The 18,576-nt window shown below is 43.0% G+C and overlaps 1 protein-coding gene across 1 annotated transcript; it reads right to left on the bottom strand.

Annotated features, from left to right (window-relative positions):
* Positions 1 to 1,659: 1,659 nt before the first annotated feature.
* On the bottom strand, positions 1,660 to 18,192 carry LOC120742805 (ribonuclease inhibitor-like; the record flags this gene model as incomplete). Its single annotated transcript, XM_040046246.1, has 6 exons — positions 16,763 to 18,192; positions 16,417 to 16,503; positions 14,972 to 15,145; positions 7,095 to 7,268; positions 1,852 to 1,898; positions 1,660 to 1,676 (listed from the first exon to the last, which is right to left on the bottom strand). Coding segments are annotated over exons 2-6 (474 nt in total), but the record flags the coding sequence as incomplete, so codon positions are not given.
* Positions 18,193 to 18,576: the final 384 nt, after the last annotated feature.

Below are 18,576 nucleotides of genomic sequence, written 5' to 3'. Positions count from 1 at the left end.
TATGTAAGTAAGTAAGTAAGTAAAACTTTATTTATATAGCACCTTTCAAGATAAAAATCACAAAGTGCTTCACAGAAGCTAAAACCTAAAAATAAAAATCAACTAAAAGCAAGTTTAAAAAGATGGGTTTTTAGCTGTTTTTTAAAAGCGACCACTGAGTCCACAGATCTCAGGCTCAAAGGGAGAGAATTCCACAATCTGGGGGCCACAGTTCCAAAAGCTTTGTCGCCTTTTGTTTTCAGCCTCGTGTGTTGGACAGCAAGCAAGCCCTGGTCACATGACCTCAGGGACCTGCTGGGAATGTATGGATGCAAAAGTTCACTTATATATGTTGGTGCTTGTCCATGCAGGGCCCTGAAAGTCAAGGTCAAACCCTTAAACTGGATCCTGAATTTAATGGGGAGCCAGTGCAGCTGAATCAGCAGGGGTGTGACATGGGAAAACTTGGAGGACTTGGTCAGAAGCGTTGCAGCAGCGTTCTGAACAACTTGCAGACGCTCCAAAGAGGCTTTACATAAACAAGTAAACAAAGAATTACAGTATCTGTGTGAAATCAATAAAAGGATCAAGTGCTGCATTATCTTTAGTTACATTGATGTTATTTATTTATGGTGAAACAGTGGTGGACTATCGCTGTTGCTTTCGTATAAATGTAGCGGACATACCTGAGTGGCCGCGGTCTAATCCTGTTTACATAAAGTAAACCTGCTCCCGAGCAGGTTTACGCTTATGGCTCTGTTGCTATGACAGCAAGTCCCGGATGGGCTTCGGAGAACCGAACGATCCAAGATCACGAGAAATCGTCAACAATCACATCCACCTAACTTACTTAGAGAGGTACGAAGAACGGACCCCAGTTGGATGGAAAACTTCAGTTCATCACGAGGCTTCACCTCACCATCACTAGGTGAGAGTAGGGACAGGTATCGTTTAGATTTTATCCGATACCAGCGCAAAACCAGTACTTTTGAAACTGTGCCGGTGCTTAAAGAATGGAGAACACAAACCTTGTCCAAAAGCCTCTCATGTTTAGCTGTTTTATTTTTTGTAAAATGATAACAATGTTTCTCTAACAGGAGGACACTCTTTACACTCAACTCAGCACAGGGACACTGAGGAACAAGGGGACCTGAACCAAAACCCAGGATAAAGAGTTTCAGTGAATGTGGTGTTGAAGGTGTGGAGGTGGATCAGAGTGTCAGAGGAGACTCTGTAGAAGGACAGAGTGCCAGCAGGACAGTCCACATACACTGCTACTCTGTTAGAGACAGAGGAGGAGGAGGAGATGGATGTATCCCACTTATTGTGCCAGACGGAATGAGGACCATCATCAGAGCAGCACAGACTCCAGGACAGATCATTGTGTCCAAACATACAGTATGGGGAATAGAAACTGGCAAGCGTAGCAAACATACCAGATTTTGATAATTGACTCTCTCGTTTCCTTCTAATTCTTCTGTAACTCACTGCTATATCAACCCTTCCTCTCCACTCGACCTCCCAGTAACAGCGACCAGTCAGACCAGTTCTACACAGCAGCTGGCAGAAATAATCAAATCTGTCTGGATGATCGGGATATGACTGAACCTCCTTCACATGTGTCACCTTCCTGTTGTTGTCAGACAGTTGGAGGTTTGTGTGAACTGTGTTTGTGTCGATTGTGAGTTGGCAGGAATCTGATGGAGAGAACAAACACAATCCAGCTGCAGTTATTGATCCATCATCTGTTCATTGATTGACACTTTGATGATGACTCCTGACATCAGAAATTTGAATGAGTGATGTGACAGTTTGAAGATGGTTGAATGTGTGCTGCTTTGTTTTCATGAATCACATTAAAAACACACTTACACTTCCTCAGACCTGGTCTCAACCATCGGACTCCAGCAGGCTCCAACCTGAAAGGAGGAGGGGGGTCAGAGCAGCACAGTCTCTTTCAGCATGCACACATGGACACATGGCTCTCATATACAAATACACTTCAGCCCATACGTGGATCAAACTGCTGATGATTTGGGCTGATCCTGGATCTGTCTTCTATTGTTCTATTTAGCTGGAAATGACCCCCCCCCCCCCCCCCCCTTGCCTTTGCTGCTCTTTTCTTATCCTTTGTGTCAGTGTGGTTACTGTACATAACCCCTGACCTCTGAGTGAATGCAGCTTTGTTTTCATGGGTTTTAATGTCACCTATAACTTTTTCATGTTCTGATTTAACAGCAGATTTCACCACGTGCACACAGAGAAATGTCTGCATCTGTCAAACAATCAGTGGACCATATATTTGTTTTTTCAATATTTCATGTTGAAACTATTAAGGGACTAGTGTACACTTGAACCCCGACTTACGAATACCCCATTTAACAAAAAATTCAAGTTACGAAGGCGCAGCAAAACGCAAGTACAGAAACCAAGGGATTGTATATATATATATATATATATATATATATATATATATATATATATATACATATATATATATATATATATATATATATAAAATTCCCCACTCGCCGGTCAAGGGCAGTCAATCCTTCAAGCTCGGGTCCTCTACCAGAGGCCTGGGAGCTTGAGGCTGCGCAGTAACTTAGCTGTTCCTAGGACTGCGCTCTTCTGGACAGAGATGTCCGATGTTGTTCCCGGGATCTGCTGGAGCCACTCGCCTAGCTTGGGAGTCACTGCACCTAGTGCTCCGATTACCACTGGGAATTTGACCTTAGAACTGAAGAAGCTTCTCGGATGAGAGGTGAAACGTCTTCAAGTAACTTAAAGAAGTCCAGACGCTTTTCTTTGCAAGCTCCTTTGACTACGATGACCTGGATGACTGAGAACCTTCACAGACACACTGGGACCACCTTCACCCTCCACATCTTCTCGAGCTCTTCTCTGAGCCCTTGGTATTTCTCCAGCTTCTCGTGTTCCTTCTTCCTGATATTGCTGTCATTCGGAACCACTACGTCGATCACTACGGCCGTCTTCTTCTGTTTGTCTACCACCACTATGTCCGGTTGGTTAGCCACCACCATTTTGTCCGTCTGTATCTGCAAGTCCCACAGGATCTTAGCTCGGTCATTCTCCACCACCCTTGGGGGCATCTCCCATTTTGACCCCGGAACTTCCAGGTTATACTCGGCACAGATGTTCCTGTACACTATGCCGGCCACTTGGTTATGGCGTTGCATGTATGCTCTGCCTGCTAGCATCTTGCACCCTGCTGTTAGATGCTGGATTGTCTCTGGGGCATCTTTACACAGCCTGCACCTGGGGGAGATAGTGGTCTGCCAGTAGCTGGTGCTTTGCGTTTTGCGGGTGTCTCTCGTCAACTAGCAGCTGGTTCATTTGTGCCAGGGCCTGGTGCTGTCCAACTCTTCATATTGTTCTCATATTGTTCCCCTGCCCATGCATATCAACCGGATCTGAAGCGTTAAGATTGGAATAGAACATTTTAAACTGGTCATTAATAGTTTTCAGATCGGACATCTTTTCTCCAGAGGTTTTACAGATTTCAGAAATTGTGTTAACTGATATGGATTGCTTAATTTGATGTGTCAAGATTTTTCTGGCTCTTTCCCCATGCTCCTAGAACTTTTGCCTTGATTTGAAAAATAAATGCTCTCTTTTGCTGAATGGACAGGATTTTCTTTAGTAATAATTTTCTCTTATAGAGGTCTGGTGTTGGATTTTCTACATATAAGCAATCAATCTCTTTTATACTGTTAGCTAGGTTATCTGTAAAGGTTCTCAGTCATTGTAGTATAAGGAGCTTGGAAAGAAAAGTGTCTGGACTTCGTTATGTTGCTTGCATGATAGGGACAGGTTTCACCCAAAACCCTGGCTGATTGTGACACCCCCCTGTTTCACACCTTGGCTCATGTGATTAGGTAGAGGATCATCAGGGGTCCTTTTGTCCCTCTTTGGAGGGTTATTCCCACTGCATTTAAATCTGGGACTCTCCGCCATTTTATCTTAGAATTGAAGAAGCTTCTCGGATGAGAGGTGAAACATCTTCAAGCAACTTAAAGAAGTCCAGACACTTTTCTTTCCAAGCTGCTTAGACTGTTGGCTAGGTTGTTCATTTGTTTTAAGTATTTCTTTTTTTTAAAGGGTTGCATATGAAATTATCTGGCCTCGAAGATAGGCTTTTAAGGCCTCCCACATAAGAGTTTTTTTCATTCCTTGGGTTTGATTTGTCTCTCAGAAATAGAGTATTTGCTCAGAGACCATTGTTTTTGGTTAAGTTGGGATGTTAAAGGTATAAATAATCCGGTTAAATGCACAAGGGTATTTATTCATTTAAAATCATTGTTGTATATCTACAGGAAACACACCTCCGATCAAGTGAACAAATTAAACTTTAGTATTTAGCATAAAAATTTGAGGATAGATCACGTGGTGTTGCTATTCTAATTAGGAAGGGCATTCCATTTATTCCACTATCAACTGTAGCGGATACCAGAGGGAGATGTATTATTATACAGGGCAGTTTGTATAGGAAACAAGTAACTCTTTCACATGTATAAGGACCAAACTGGGATGACCTAAATTTTATAGTACTTTTTTAAAGAACCTCCCAGATTTAACAGAGTCCCATTTGATATTGGGTGGTGACTTTAACTGTGTGCTTAATCCTCAACTTGACAGATCAAATGCAAAAGCTGAAAGCAAAATTTCAAGAGTGGGCAAAGTTCTGCAATTCTTTTTGCAATCTTACACTTTTTTGACCCCTGGAGGAATAAAAATCCTACATCTAAACAATTCTCATTCTTCTCACCAGTACACTGGTCATACTCACGGATAGATTTTTTGTTGTTGTAGATAATAGAATTCTTCCCAAGGTTTTAGATTGCCCATACAACTCTATCTCAGACCATAGTCCAGCTCAACTAGATGTTAATTTTTATAAATCCCCCAGTCAAAAACCCACCTAGCAGCTTCATCCTTTACTCCTAACTAAAGACTCATTCCTCAGCTTTTTTTTTTTTTAAAAAAAGGTTTGTCATCAGATTTGAGGTGTTACCTCCTTTGCACAGTATCACAGTATTACCTTAAAGCACTTGTTGCAGGCTGCTGAGTTTGCATCTTTTGCTGTGAAGTATAGCCAGACTTTTGACTGCTTCGCCTTGGGCATTTTTAATCTGTAACTCTGCTCTAAAATAACGTATGTACCTGGGCCCGCCTACTATCCTTGCAAAGGTAAAATTATTGGCTAGAATTCTGACATCTCAGGAAAAAAAAGGCACCAAAATAAAGCACCGAAATGTGCGCTGCTTTTGGGTCTGATTTTTGACATACACCAATTTTTATGTACTGCAGGAAAAATAAAAATAAATATTATAATCCAAATTTGTAATAAAGTGTCACGATCCTGGGGCTTTTGACCCAGCGTTTTGAGTATTAATTTACATTCCTGTTCTGTTTAAGCCCTTTGGGTTTTCTAAGTTAATTTTATAGTTGGTATAGTTCTTTGTTATTAGATTCCCCTTTTGTCTTCCAGCCCCTGTTAAGTCACCCTTGCCCTTCATGTGGTCCATGTCTGTGTCTTACGTTGTCAAGTTCAGGTTGTCATGTCTGTGTCTCATGTTTCCTGTTTTATTTTGAAGAGGTCTTGCGTTTCTATGGTCACTGTATTTAGTTTTACTCTTTCCCTGCGAGTTCATTATGTTCAGGTGGGTTGTGCTGTTTTGATCTTTATAGTTATTATTTCCCTAGGTTTCAGTTATGGTTATCATAGGTTTAGTTCTTGAAATATGGCTTCACTGTGTTCCATGTTGTGTCTACTGTGCCTTTCTGTACCATGTTTCAGGTTCCTATGTTCTGTCTCCCCATTTTCTCTTAAGTTTACATGTCTAGAGTTCAGTCAGTGTGTTGCCTGTTTTGCTTTGAAGGTTCGTGTCTCATGTCAGTGTTTCTAGTTTTGCTTCCCTTGTCTCATCCAGCCTGATTACTCCCAGCTGTGCTCTCCTTCTGTGTCTCATTCCCTTGTTATCCCTCAGTGTATTTAAGCCCTGTGTTTCTCTTTGTCAGTGTTGTAGTCTCCCTCATGGCCGTTTCCCTTTGTGTCAGTTTATCCATGTCCCAGTATAGTTTTGTTATATTTTTCGCGCTATTCTGCAATAAAGAAGCTTTTTGAGTTTCATTCCTACGTAGTGAGTTGTGGGTTTGGGTCCTTCTCCTGCTTCCACACAGTCGAAACATAACAAAGCATTTCCAACAGTGTAATTTGAGTTCTAAGCATCCCAGAAAACTTATAGAAATACACCAGTAACTATTTAAACTACTTAAAAGTAGTTACCAGTTTTAAAGGGTTAATCCAAATACTTAATCTGAGAACAACCAACCGCAGCAATACCACCCAGTAACAACTCAAAAAGTCACCAGTCCTGACACGTACATACCGTCCAATCAGCTCATCTCTCACCAACCAAACACACTCTCAGCATCTGCACCTGTACTTTGCTCCAACCTGTCTCTCTTTTGCAGGTATCCCAGTGTATATACTGTCCTCTTTTCCTGTGCCTGACTCCGTGTTTCCTCATCGTGAGTTTTGCATTTGGCTCAATAAACCCTCTTTTTTGTCACATTATGCCTATATGTCTTCCACCTTGGTTGTCTCTAAATTTGTTTATTTACTGGATTGTTTTTGTTCCATTATTGCATAATGTGTGTTGGCTTTTCAAAGCAAATTGTGACCTTTGTATTTGAAAAGCACTAAAATACATTAATACAGTTACATTTCTGTGCATTTAATGGCAAGCAGCTTTTAAATGTTATGAAAAGATCTCCCTGTAGTTGAGAGTTTGTACCACAGCCTTTTCTTTTAATAAATCAAAGATAACAGTTTCCCCTGCTTACAGTGGTTGTTGTATCTAGGATAAATATTAATTGTTGCTCTCTGAATAGAACAATTAATATAATCCACACTAAATATACCGAGATATCCATAACTTTTTCCTGGAAAACTTCTCTCTGAAAACCTCTTACATTAGTATGCCTTATTGATTTGTTCATGTCACATCTGCAGGAAACAAACAGGAAGTGAGTGAAGGACAGAGAAATGTTTCCAGCTCTTCCTCCTCTATCAGACATCCTCTCCATACCTGAGAGCGTCCAGTCTCCAGCGTGGATCCTTCAGTCCAGCCGACAGCAGCTTCATTCCTAAGTACCCTGGATGATTGTAGCTCAGGTCCAGCTCTCTCAGATGGGAGGGGTTGGAGCTCAGAGCTGAGGCCAGAGAAGTACTGCCTTCCTTTGTGATCAGACAGCCTGACAGACTGCAGACACACAAAACAACAATCCATCTGTCAACAATAATTTTCTGTTTGTCATATACAAAAACATCTATCCATTTACATGCATTAAATTTAACTTTATTTATAAGTGGAATTCCCAACAGACAACAGCTGTTTAACAGTGTAAGGTAACAGCCTACAATATTAGAGAGAAACCCCCAACTATCAGACTATATACTCTGATCAGCATCACCATTGGTGACGGTGGGAAGGAAGAACTCCCATTGACACAAACAGCATCTCAGTTAGAACAGGCTCCAGGAGGAGCATCTACCATGACTGGTTGCCAGGTGAGGGGAAAGAGAAGAGATGATCTCAGTGAGACAAGAACAAAACACAAACTAAGAAAAAAGAAGAAATAGTTTAAGGACATGCAGTAGTGGCACATAAAAGCATCAGGAGTGAAAAGAGAGGAGTGCAGAAGAAAGCAGAGTATCTTGGGAGGTCAACCAACAGCCTGAGCATATAGCAGCATAACTAAGAGATGATTCAGAGAGACAAACCTCCACCTTTGGACAATTTAGAATGAGCAAGTATTCTAACCCCTCCAAGTGCATGCCCACTGGATCTGACCCAACAAAAACACTAACAGCCATTACTCTTTGTGCTAAGAGAGGAAATAGAATGGAAATTAGCCATGTGACATGATGTAAAGAGCATGGTTGGTTGACAGCTACAGAGCTGCTGTTTGAATGTCTTGCCTTCCAGCGCTGAGGAGACCTTTAACAGAATTATTTGCGCTGTACATCTAGCCTTGGCATGTTGTCATGTATTGGAGTAATACAGAAGGCAGAGTGACTGAACCTCTAATTAATCTGATGTAATAAAGTGCAGAATAAAACTAAAGAAAGGATTATGTCTTTTAAAATGTCCATTTGGCCACAACTCCCCCCACCCCCCAGGCACGCATGCATGCACAAACACATCCTCCAACCACACACACCCATGTTTTGCTCCTTTGTAGTTTATTTCACACCTCAAACATTTAGTAAACAATTAAACAAATACAAGTAATCTGCAATTACTTGTCATTGCAGATTACAAGTAATTGCAATGGCTCTGCGCCCCAGCTAGGGGGCGGGCCCCACACTTGGGAAGGTCTGTTGTAGACAATGTTAAACTTAATCAGAACATCGGCCTCCTCTGATGACCTGTTTGCTGCTGCCTGCCGCTGATAGGCAGTGGGGAGAGGGGACAATTGGACAGTGCATTTATCGCAACTAATGTGTTTTCTGGATACACTGAGCTTTCTCAGCATTCAGAGATTGATGGCTCCGTGTCAGAGCACTGGCTATGAATTTCAGACGGATCAGGCCTTATCTTAACAAAAAAGTTATCAATAGTTCTTTTCATCTTTTCTTATTACCCACAGCTACAGTGGGGCAAAAAAGTATTTAGTCAGCCACCGATTGTGCAAGTTCCCCCACTTAAAATGATGACAGAGGTCAGTAATTTGCACCAGAGGTACACTTCAACTGTGAGAGACAGAATGTGAAAAAAAAATCCATGAATTCACATGGTAGGATTTGTAAAGAATTTATTCGTAAATCAGGGTGGAAAATAAGTATTTGGTCACCTCAAACAAGGAAAATCTCTGGCTCTCACAGACCTGTAACGTCTTCTGTAAGAAGCTTTTCTGTCCCCCACTCGTTACCTGTATGAATGGCACCTGTTTGAACTCATCATCTGTATAAAAGACACCTGTCCACAGCCTCAAACAGTCAGACTCCAAACTCCGCCATGGCCAAGACCAAAGAGCTTTCGAAGGACACCAGGAAAAGTATTGTAGACCTGCACCAGACTGGGAAGAGTGAATCTACAATAGGCAAGCAGCTTGGTGTGAAAAAAATCAACTGTGGGAGCAATCATCAGAAAGTGGAAGACATACAAGACCACTGATAATCTCCCTCGATCTGGGGCTCCACGCAAGATCTCATCCTGTGGGGTCAAAATGATCATGAGAACGGTGAGCAAAGATCCCAGAACCACACGGGGGGACCTGGTGAATGACCTGCAGAGAGCTGGGACCAAAGTAACAAAGGTCACCATCAGTAACACACTACAACGGCAGGGAATCAAATCCCGCAGTGCCAGACGTGTTCCGCTGCTGAAGCCAGTGCATGTCCAGGCCCGTCTGAAGTTTGCCAGAGAGCACATCAGAATCAGAATCAGAATCAGAATCGTGTTTATTGGCCAAGTATATGTGCAGACACATACAGGGAATTTGGTTCCGGTAGATGGTGGCTCTCAAGCACAGCAATGTAAATCTCTCACACACACACACACACACACACACACACACACACACACACACGTGTCTATATATACACATTACACATACATACACAAAGCTATGTAAACCAACTATAAATAACGAATCTAAACTTATATACATAAAATACAGAAATGAATGAGGTGGAATGAATACTACAAAATGTACATAAGGTGCAGCTGCAGTCTGGCAGTGGGAGCAGTGTGACAGGTCAACTGTTAAGAAGGGAGATGGCGAGGGGAAAGAAACTGTTCCTGTGTCGGGTGGTCCTGGTCTGCAGGCTTCTGTACCGTCTGCCAGAGGGCAGCAGATCAAAAAGTCTGTGTGCAGGGTGTGAGGGGTCTGCGATGATTTTCCCTGCCCGTTTCCTGGTTCTTGAGAGGTACAGATCCTGGATGGAGGGCAGGGGGGTGCCGATGATCCTTTCTGCTGCCCGTACAGTCCGCTGCAGTCTGCTCCTGTCCTGTTTAGTGGCTGCTCCATACCAGACTGTGATGGAGGAGCACAGGACAGACTCAATGACTGCAGTGTAGAACTGGATCAGCAGCTCCTGTGGAAGACTGTACTTCCCCAGTTGTCTCAGGAAGTACATCCTCTGCTGGGTCTTTTTGAGGATGGAGTTGATGTTGGTCTCCCACTTCAGGTCCTGGGAGATGGTTGTGCCCAGGAACTTGAAGGTCTTCACAGTTGACACAGGGCTGTCTGATATGGTGAGGGGGAGCAGAGTTGAGGGATGTCTCCTGAAGTCCACTGTCATCTCTACAGTCTTAAGAGTGTTCAGCTCCAGATTGTGCTGACTGCACCAGAGTACCAGCCGCTCAACTTCCTGCCGGTATGCAGACTCATCACCATCCTGAATGAGGCCAATGACAGTGGTGTCATCTGCAAACTTTAGGAGTTTGACAGCAGAGTTATTGGAGGTGCAGTCGTTAGTGTAGAGGGAGAACAGTAGTGGTGAGAGGACACATCCTTGAGGGGCGCCAATACTGAGGGACCGAGTTTCAGAGGTGATCTCCCCCAGCCTCACTTGTTGCTTTCTGTCTGTCAGGAAGCTGGTGATCCACTGACAGGTAGCTGGTGACACGCTGAGCTGGGAGAGTTTGGAGGAAAGAAGTTCAGGCACAATGGTGTTAAAAGCCGAACTAAAGTCCACAAACAGGACCCTGGCATAAGTTCCCGGGCGGTCAAGGTGTTGCAGGATGTAATGCAGCCCCATGTTCACTGCATCATCCACTGACCTGTTTGCCCGGTAGGCAAACTGCAGAGGGTCCAGCTGGTGGCCTGTAATGTCTTTCAGATGGGCTAACACCAGTCGTTCGAAGGATTTCATGACCACAGACGTCAAGGCGACAGGTCTGTAGTCATTCAGTCCTGTGATGGTGGGTTTCTTGGGAACAGGGATGATGGTGGAGCGTTTGAAGCAGGAGGGAACTTCACACAGCTCCAGGGATCTGTTGAAGATGCGAGTAAAGATGGGAGCCAGCTGTTCAGCACAGGTTTTGAGGCAGGAGGGTGAGACGCCATCTGGTCCGGGGGCTTTCCTGGGCTTCTGTTTCTGGAATAGTCGGCTCACATCCTGAGTGTGTATTCTTAGTTTCAGGGAGGAGGAAAGGGGGGTGAGAGGTGTGGAGGAGGTCGTTGAGTCTGGATTGGAGAGGGTGGTGGTGGTCGTTGAGTCTGGATTGGGGAGGGTGGGGGTGGTCGTTGAGTCTTGATTGGGGAGGGGCAGGGTGAAGGGGGGAGAGGTGGAAGGTGTGTTGGGGGTCAATGTCTGAAGCAATGTCCCTGGGGAGGGGAGGGTGGGGCGTGGGAGTCTGTCCGTCTCAAACCTGCAATAGAAAGTGTTTAACTCGTTGGCCAGGTCTTTGTTTGCTTCAATAGTGGGTGGGGGGCGTCTGTAGCTGGTGATTTCCTGCAGGCCCCTCCACACTGACGCAGGGTCGTTGGCTGAGAGCCGTTCTTCCAGCTTCTGGGAGTAGATCCTTTTAGCTGCTTTGATCTCCTTGGTCAGTGTGTTCCTGGCTTGCTTGTACAGGACCCTGTCACCACTTCTGTAGGCGTCCTCCTTGGCCTTGCGAAGATGTTGGAGTTTAGGAGTGAACCATGGTTTATTGTTGTTGTATGTGCAAAAGGTCTTTGTTGGCACACACACGTCTTCACAGAAACTGATGTATGATGTCACAGTGTCCGTGAGCTCATCTAGGTTCTCAGATGCAGCTTCAAAAACAGTCCAATCAGTGCAGTCAAAACAGTCCTGCAGTTCCCGCTTTGCTGCGTTAGTCGACTTCTTCACAGTTTTGACTACAGGCTTGGCATGTTTGAGTTTTTGCCTATAAACTGGAATAAGATGGACCATGCAGTGATCAGAATGTCCCAAAGCTGCCCGGGGCACAGAGCGATAGGCATCTTTTAGAGTGGTGTAACAGTGATCCAGTATCATGTTGTCCCTGGTGGGGCAGTCTATATGCTGTCTGTATTTAGGGAGTTTGTGGTTGAGGTTTGCTCTGTTAAAATCCCCAAGAATAATTGTAAAGGAATCCAGGAATTTTCTTTCCAGGGTGGTGATCTGGTCAGCCAGCTCGCACAGTGCGTTGTTCGCGTTGGCCTGTGGAGGGATGTAAACTCCGACCAGCATGAAGGAAGAAAACTCCCGCGGTGAATAAAAAGGTTTACAGTTGATGAAAAGACTTTCCAAGTGTGGGCTGCAGTGTTTCTGTAACACTGTGACATTAGTACACCAACCTTCATTAATGTAGAAGCAGACTCCACCACCCTTTGTTTTCCCTGAGAGCTCTGTTTCGCGGTCCGCCCGGTGAAGTTGGAAGCCCGGCAGATTTAAGACAGCGTCTGGGACTCGCTCACTGAGCCAGGTTTCAGTGAAGCAGAGGGCAGCAGAGCGTGCAAAGTCCTTGTTAGTCCGGTTTAAGAGCAGTAATTCGTCGACTTTGTTTGGAAGAGAGCGGAGATTCGCGAGGTGAATGGAGGGGAGTGCCGTGCGGAATCCTCGCCGACGTAGTTTCACCATGGATGATACAGCAGAGGATTGGGAGAATGTCATGTGGTCAGATGAAACCAAAGTAGAACTTTTTGGTATAAACTCAACTCGTCGTGTTTGGAGGAAGAAGAATACTGAGTTGCATCCCAAGAACACCATACCTACTGTGAAGCATGGGGGTGGAAACATCATGCTATGGGGCTGTTTTTCTGCCAAGGGGACAGGACGACTGATCCGTGTTAAGGACAGAATGAATGGGGCCATGTATCGTGAGATTTTGAGCCAAAACCTCCTTCCATCAGTGAGAACTTTGAAGAATAAACGAGGCTGGGTCTTCCAACATGACAATGATCCAAAACACACCGCCTGGGCAACAAAGGAGTGGCTCCGTAAGAAGCATTTGAAAGTCCTGGAGTGGCCTAGCCAGTCTCCAGACCTCAACCCCATAGAAAATCTGTGGCGGGAGTTGAAAGTCCGTGTTGCTCGGCGACAGCCCCAAAACATCACTGCTCTCGAGAAGATCTGCATGGAGGAATGGGCCAAAATACCAGCTACTGTGTGTGCAAACCTGGTAAAGACCTATAGTAAACGTTTGACCTCTGTTATTGCCAACAAAGGTTATGTTACAAAGTATTGAGTTGTATTTTTGTTATTGACCAAATACTTATTTTCCACCCTGATTTACGAATAAATTCTTTACAAATCCTACCATGTGGATTCATGGATTTTTTTTTCACATTCTGTCTCTCACAGTTGAAGTGTACCTCTGGTGCAAATTACTGACCTCTGTCATCATTTTAAGTGGGGGAACTTGCACAATCGGTGGCTGACTAAATACTTTTTTGCCCCACTGTACATCCACTTCTGCCAGGCCTAGGCTACTCACTAGGGCTGGGTATCATCACTGATTTCCACAATCCATTCGATTCGATTCAATTTTGCCTCAGACAGTCAGAAATAATATAATTCTGATCATTTATCAGTACTGACACTTGTGAGACTTTATAGGAGGTGTGAGCATCACAGCAGATGCCTTTGTGTCAAAGTAACTGAGGATAAAACACAGAACATGAAGGAGATTTTCCTGACTTGGCTTTTTATAGCAGATAACCTTAAAAATATTCTGCAATTTAACGTAATTTTAAAAAAGTTTACATTTTGTCAGTATATTTTTGTCCGAGGTCACTTAAGTAAGAAAAAAAAAAGAAAAGAAAGAAAAAAAGTCACCGACAGCGCTGTAAACAACGGTAGACTGATGGGTAATAAGCGAATGAATAATGCAAAAATTAAGATCTGAGATGAGAAACTGTTCGTGAAATACACAGAGACAGAGAGCTGTGCATGAAGTGTTATTTTCTTGTGGTGGAAGCAAAACAGCAAAATTAAGAGTAGTTTAATGACGATATTTATCAAATGTGAAGCGTAGTTTCGATCTTCTTTTCTTGCTGGATGTAAACACAAAGCGTAGACCCGACGCCTTAGAATCAGTAAGCTGTCGGCTTTCAGCTTCGTCGGCTTGTCCAGAACGGGAAGTCGTGTGAGAAAGACGAGAAAGAGAAACCTGATTCTGAGGTGACGTGTCCACTCTGTGTTTACGTCTTAGTGTGGAATCCGTTTATCTGTTCTTATTTGCTGTTTGGTGGTTGTTGAAAAAGTTTTTGAGCCTCATCTCTTTATTCAAGCTACTCACCTCTCTCTATCCACCTGCACTTCAACTAGACCACATCCAATCAGAGGTCCCCTATATGGTTTAGACCACGATAGGAATATAATGTGTGTCGTTGACCACACAGAGACTTTCAGAGTTGAAGAATTTTCTTTTTTCTTTTTTTACTCAAACAGTTGGTCGCAACGGTGCGTCCTAGGAGTATTTTAGTCGGACCATTAACAAATTTGGTTGCATTTGTTAATGGTCCCATTTCCGCTGCTTTTATCCGCGATCTCGTTCTTTCGGTCACTACCCACAGCTCGCTACCATAGGCGACGGTAGGGACATAGATCGACTGGTAAATTGAGAGCTTCGCTTTTACATTCAGCTCACTCTTCACTATAACAGACCGGTACAGCGTCCGCATCACTGCGGCCACTGCACCAATCCGTCTGTCGAGATCCTGCTCCCTTCTCCCCCCACTCGTGAAGAAGGCCCCCGAGATACTTAAACTCCTCCACCCCAAAAGAAACCTCAACATGTAATTTGGTCATGTTCGGCCTACCAGTATAAAAGGAAATTGGTATCTTTTGGACACAAAATGACTATATATAAGTTTATTAGTATATGAAGTAATTTTTGGAATCCAAACAAACAAATAAAAACTGTCACACATTTAGAAAAAAAAACTCTTAACAATTCTTATATTTGTGAAACAATAATAAATCACATTTTAAATGATCATCTGTGGAAAGCTTTGATTTCTTGACCTGAGAGTTTCAAGGTTACATTGTGGACTCTCCACTGCAACAGACAGAAGCTTGACTCCTGAATCCTGCAGGTTGGTGTTACACAGGTCCAGCTCTCTCAGAATAGAGGACTGGGAGGTGAGAATTGAGGAAAGAGTTTCACAGCTTGTCTCTGAGAGGTTACAAAGACTCATTCTGAAAATGAAAAAAAAACAACCAAAACAAACCAAAACAAAACAAACAAACACTGGTGTTAACTTATAATCAGTGTGGAGCTATTATCAAAATTTAATACCCTTTTTTCAATAATACTTCAGGAAACCATATTAACTGGCTTTTTTAGTGACTTGCAAAAGTATTCGGCCCCCTTTGAACTTTTCCACATTTTTTCACATTACAGCCACAAACATGAATAAATTTTATTGGAATTCCACACTACATGATTCCATTCTTTTCTTTTCTTTTTTTTTTTTTACAAATAAATAACTGAAAGTGGGGTGTGCGTAATTATTCAGCCCCCTTTGGACTGAGTGCAGTCAGTTGCCCATAGACATTGCCTGATGAGTGCCAATGACTAAATAGAGTGCACCTGTGTATAATCTAATGTCAGTGGTAATGTAATCTAATATAAGTACAAATACAGCTGCTCTAAGATGGCCTCAGAAGTTGTTGTCTAAGAGAATATTGGGAGCAACAACACCATGAAGTGGAAAGTACACACCAGACAGGTCAGGGATAAAATTATTGAGAAATTTAAAGCAGGCTTAGGCTACAAAAAGATTTCCCAAGCCTCTACTCAATTTTATTTATATAGAGCCAAATCACAACAAAAGTCACCTCAAGGCGAACATCCCATGAAGCACTGTTCAAGCAATCATTCAGAAATGGAAGGAGTATGGCACAACTGTAAACCCACCAAGACAAGGCCGTTCACCTAAACTCACAGGCCGAACAAGGAGAGCGCTGATCAGAACTGCAGCCAAGAGGCCCATGGTGACTCTGTGAATCTATGGCAAGATCTGAAAACTGCTGTTCACGAACACTGCCCATCTAATCTGACTGAGCTGGAGCTGTTTTGCAAAGAAGAATGGGCCAGAATTTCAGTCTCTAGATGTGCAAGGCTGGTAGAGACAGACCCTAAAAGACTGGAAGCTGTAATTGCAGCAAAAAGTGGTTCTACAAAGTATTGACTCAGGGGGCTGAATAATTACACACACACCCCGCTTTTTAGTATTTTATTTGTAAAAAATGTTTGGAATCATGTATGATTTTCGTTCCACTTCTCACGTGTACACCTCTTTGTATTGGTCTTTCACATGTAATTCAAATAAAATTGATTCCTGTTTGTGGCTGTAATATGACAAAATGTCAATAAGTTCAAGGGGGCTGAATACTTTTGCAAGCCCCTGTACATCAAGAAATGAATGAACTTTAATTGGTTAATTCTGAAAACCTCTTTATCTGACCTCAGAGTAGACAGCTTGCAGTTTAGATTCTTCAATCCAGCAGAAAACGTTTCACAGCTCATCTCTGAGAGGTTACAGAGACTCAGTCTGAAAAGGAAAACATGAACAATTAAACAACACTCATGTTAAACTGTAATAAGGGTGTAGTGAGGAGCTACTATGTTTAGCAATGTCTTTTAGAGAATCTCTAATGTCTGGGGTTAAACAGGTAAAAAATGCAACAGTTTTACTAAGACATATTACAATGTGATTAAAAATTTATGGGCTACAAGTTTTTAACTGTTTAATTTTATCAGTTGAAAACAAAAGAAAAACAATAACAAAAACTGAGTATAACTGATCTGACCTGAGAGTATTCAGTTTACAATGTGGACTCTCTATTGCTGCAGACAGAAGCTTCACGCCTGAATGATTTAGGCTGTTGATACTCAGGTCCAGCTCTCTCAAACTAGAAGACTGGGAGCTGAGAACTGAGGACAGAGCTTGACAACTTTCTTCTGACAGTTTACAGACACTCAGCCTAAATAAAAGAACAAAAGACTACATTTGTGACATTTGTTCAACCTTGAAAAGAAAAATAAATATACTGGAGGGCACTACAAGACATGGTTAATTAAAAATCTCTAAATATAAGTGTTAAATGGAAGAAAACCCTTTAACTTTTCTTAATACAAGCATAACTACAACCCCTTATTGGAATGTAATTTAATGACAGGCTCGTAGATTTAGTAATAAAAGTATACCAGTATGTATTACAATACTTTTTGGTCACTTCCTAATTCTAATGTCTGTCATAACTGTTGGTCGATGCAACTCAACATTATCCGTACTTGTCACATACTGAACCTTTTTTTTTATAATATGCTTGATTCAGGAAACATTCCATCTTTATGAGCTCCATCTCCTCCACCCTCTGCTTATAAAATTTTGAATACAAACTTTAAGTCTCATAGAAGAAATTATTTCTGGCCCCTGGATGCAAGCAAGATCTTCTGATTCCTGACTGTGAAATATAATAGCGGAGGTCTTCAAAAGTTGATTCTGTTCATCTGGACGTAGCATTTTCAGTGGGAGAAACATTTCGTCACTCATCCAAGTGACTTCTTCAGTCTCAGCTGACTGCAGGTTTCCCCAATCTTATAAACCGTACGTTTGCATAATGACTAAAACCAGGCCACTGAGGGAACAATGGGCTGGGAGGTCAGTTCCTTAATCTTAATTATGCAAATTCTCATGACCATTGATCAACAACCACTGACAAAACGCACCGATCATAGACCACTGATCAATGGCCATGAGTATAGAGAGTCAGTATGGTTTACCAAAAATACATAAACAGGGTGCGCCTTTAAGATCGATTGTCTGCATGATCAACTCACTCACCTATAACATCTCCCAAATTTCTGGCTTCGATCCTCAACCCGCTGGTGTGCAGCTCTGAACACCACATCACTTCACTTTACTTGCATCCCAGTCACGGAAAAGTTGGAGGTAGTCTGTAAGAGATTACAGGATGACACCAACCTCAGCAACAGGATCACTCTCAGCTTCGTTCAAGTGTGTTTGCTTTTGGAGCTGTGTCTTCATGCCAACTACTTAACATACAAGAGTCAGTTCTACAGGCAGAAACATGGGTGTGCCATGGGCTCCCCAGTTTCACTCATCATGGCCAATTTGTACTTGGAAGAAGTGGAAAAGAGGGCTTTGCTATCCTACCCTGGAACACCACCAAGCCATTGATTCAGATATGTGGATGACACCTGGGTGAAAAATCAAATCTCAGGATTTTCCGCAATTCACGGATCACATTAATAATAATAATAATGGATTGGATTTATATAGCGCTTTTCAAGGCACCCAGAGCGCTTTACAATGCCACTATTCATTCACTTTCGCATTCACACACTGGTGGAGGTAAGCTACGGTTGTAGCCACAGCCGCCCTGGGGCAGACTGACAGAAGTGAGGCTGCCATATCGCGCCATTGGCCCCTCTGGCCAACACCAGTAGGCGGTAGGGTAAAGTGTCTTGCCCAAGGACACAACGACCAGGACAGAGAGCCCGGGGATCGAACCGGCGACCTTCCGGTTACAGATACGCTTCCCAACCCCCTGAGCCACGGTCGCTCCCGTGGCTCAGGGTGGACTGACATATCAAATTC

The sequence above is a fragment of the Simochromis diagramma genome, unplaced genomic scaffold, assembly GCF_900408965.1.
Source record: "Simochromis diagramma unplaced genomic scaffold, fSimDia1.1 OVJJ01000742.1, whole genome shotgun sequence".
Classification (NCBI taxonomy): Eukaryota; Metazoa; Chordata; class Actinopteri; order Cichliformes; family Cichlidae; genus Simochromis; species Simochromis diagramma.
The sequence above is the reverse complement of the archived record's forward strand: the minus strand, read 5'-3'. Positions and strand labels throughout refer to the sequence as shown.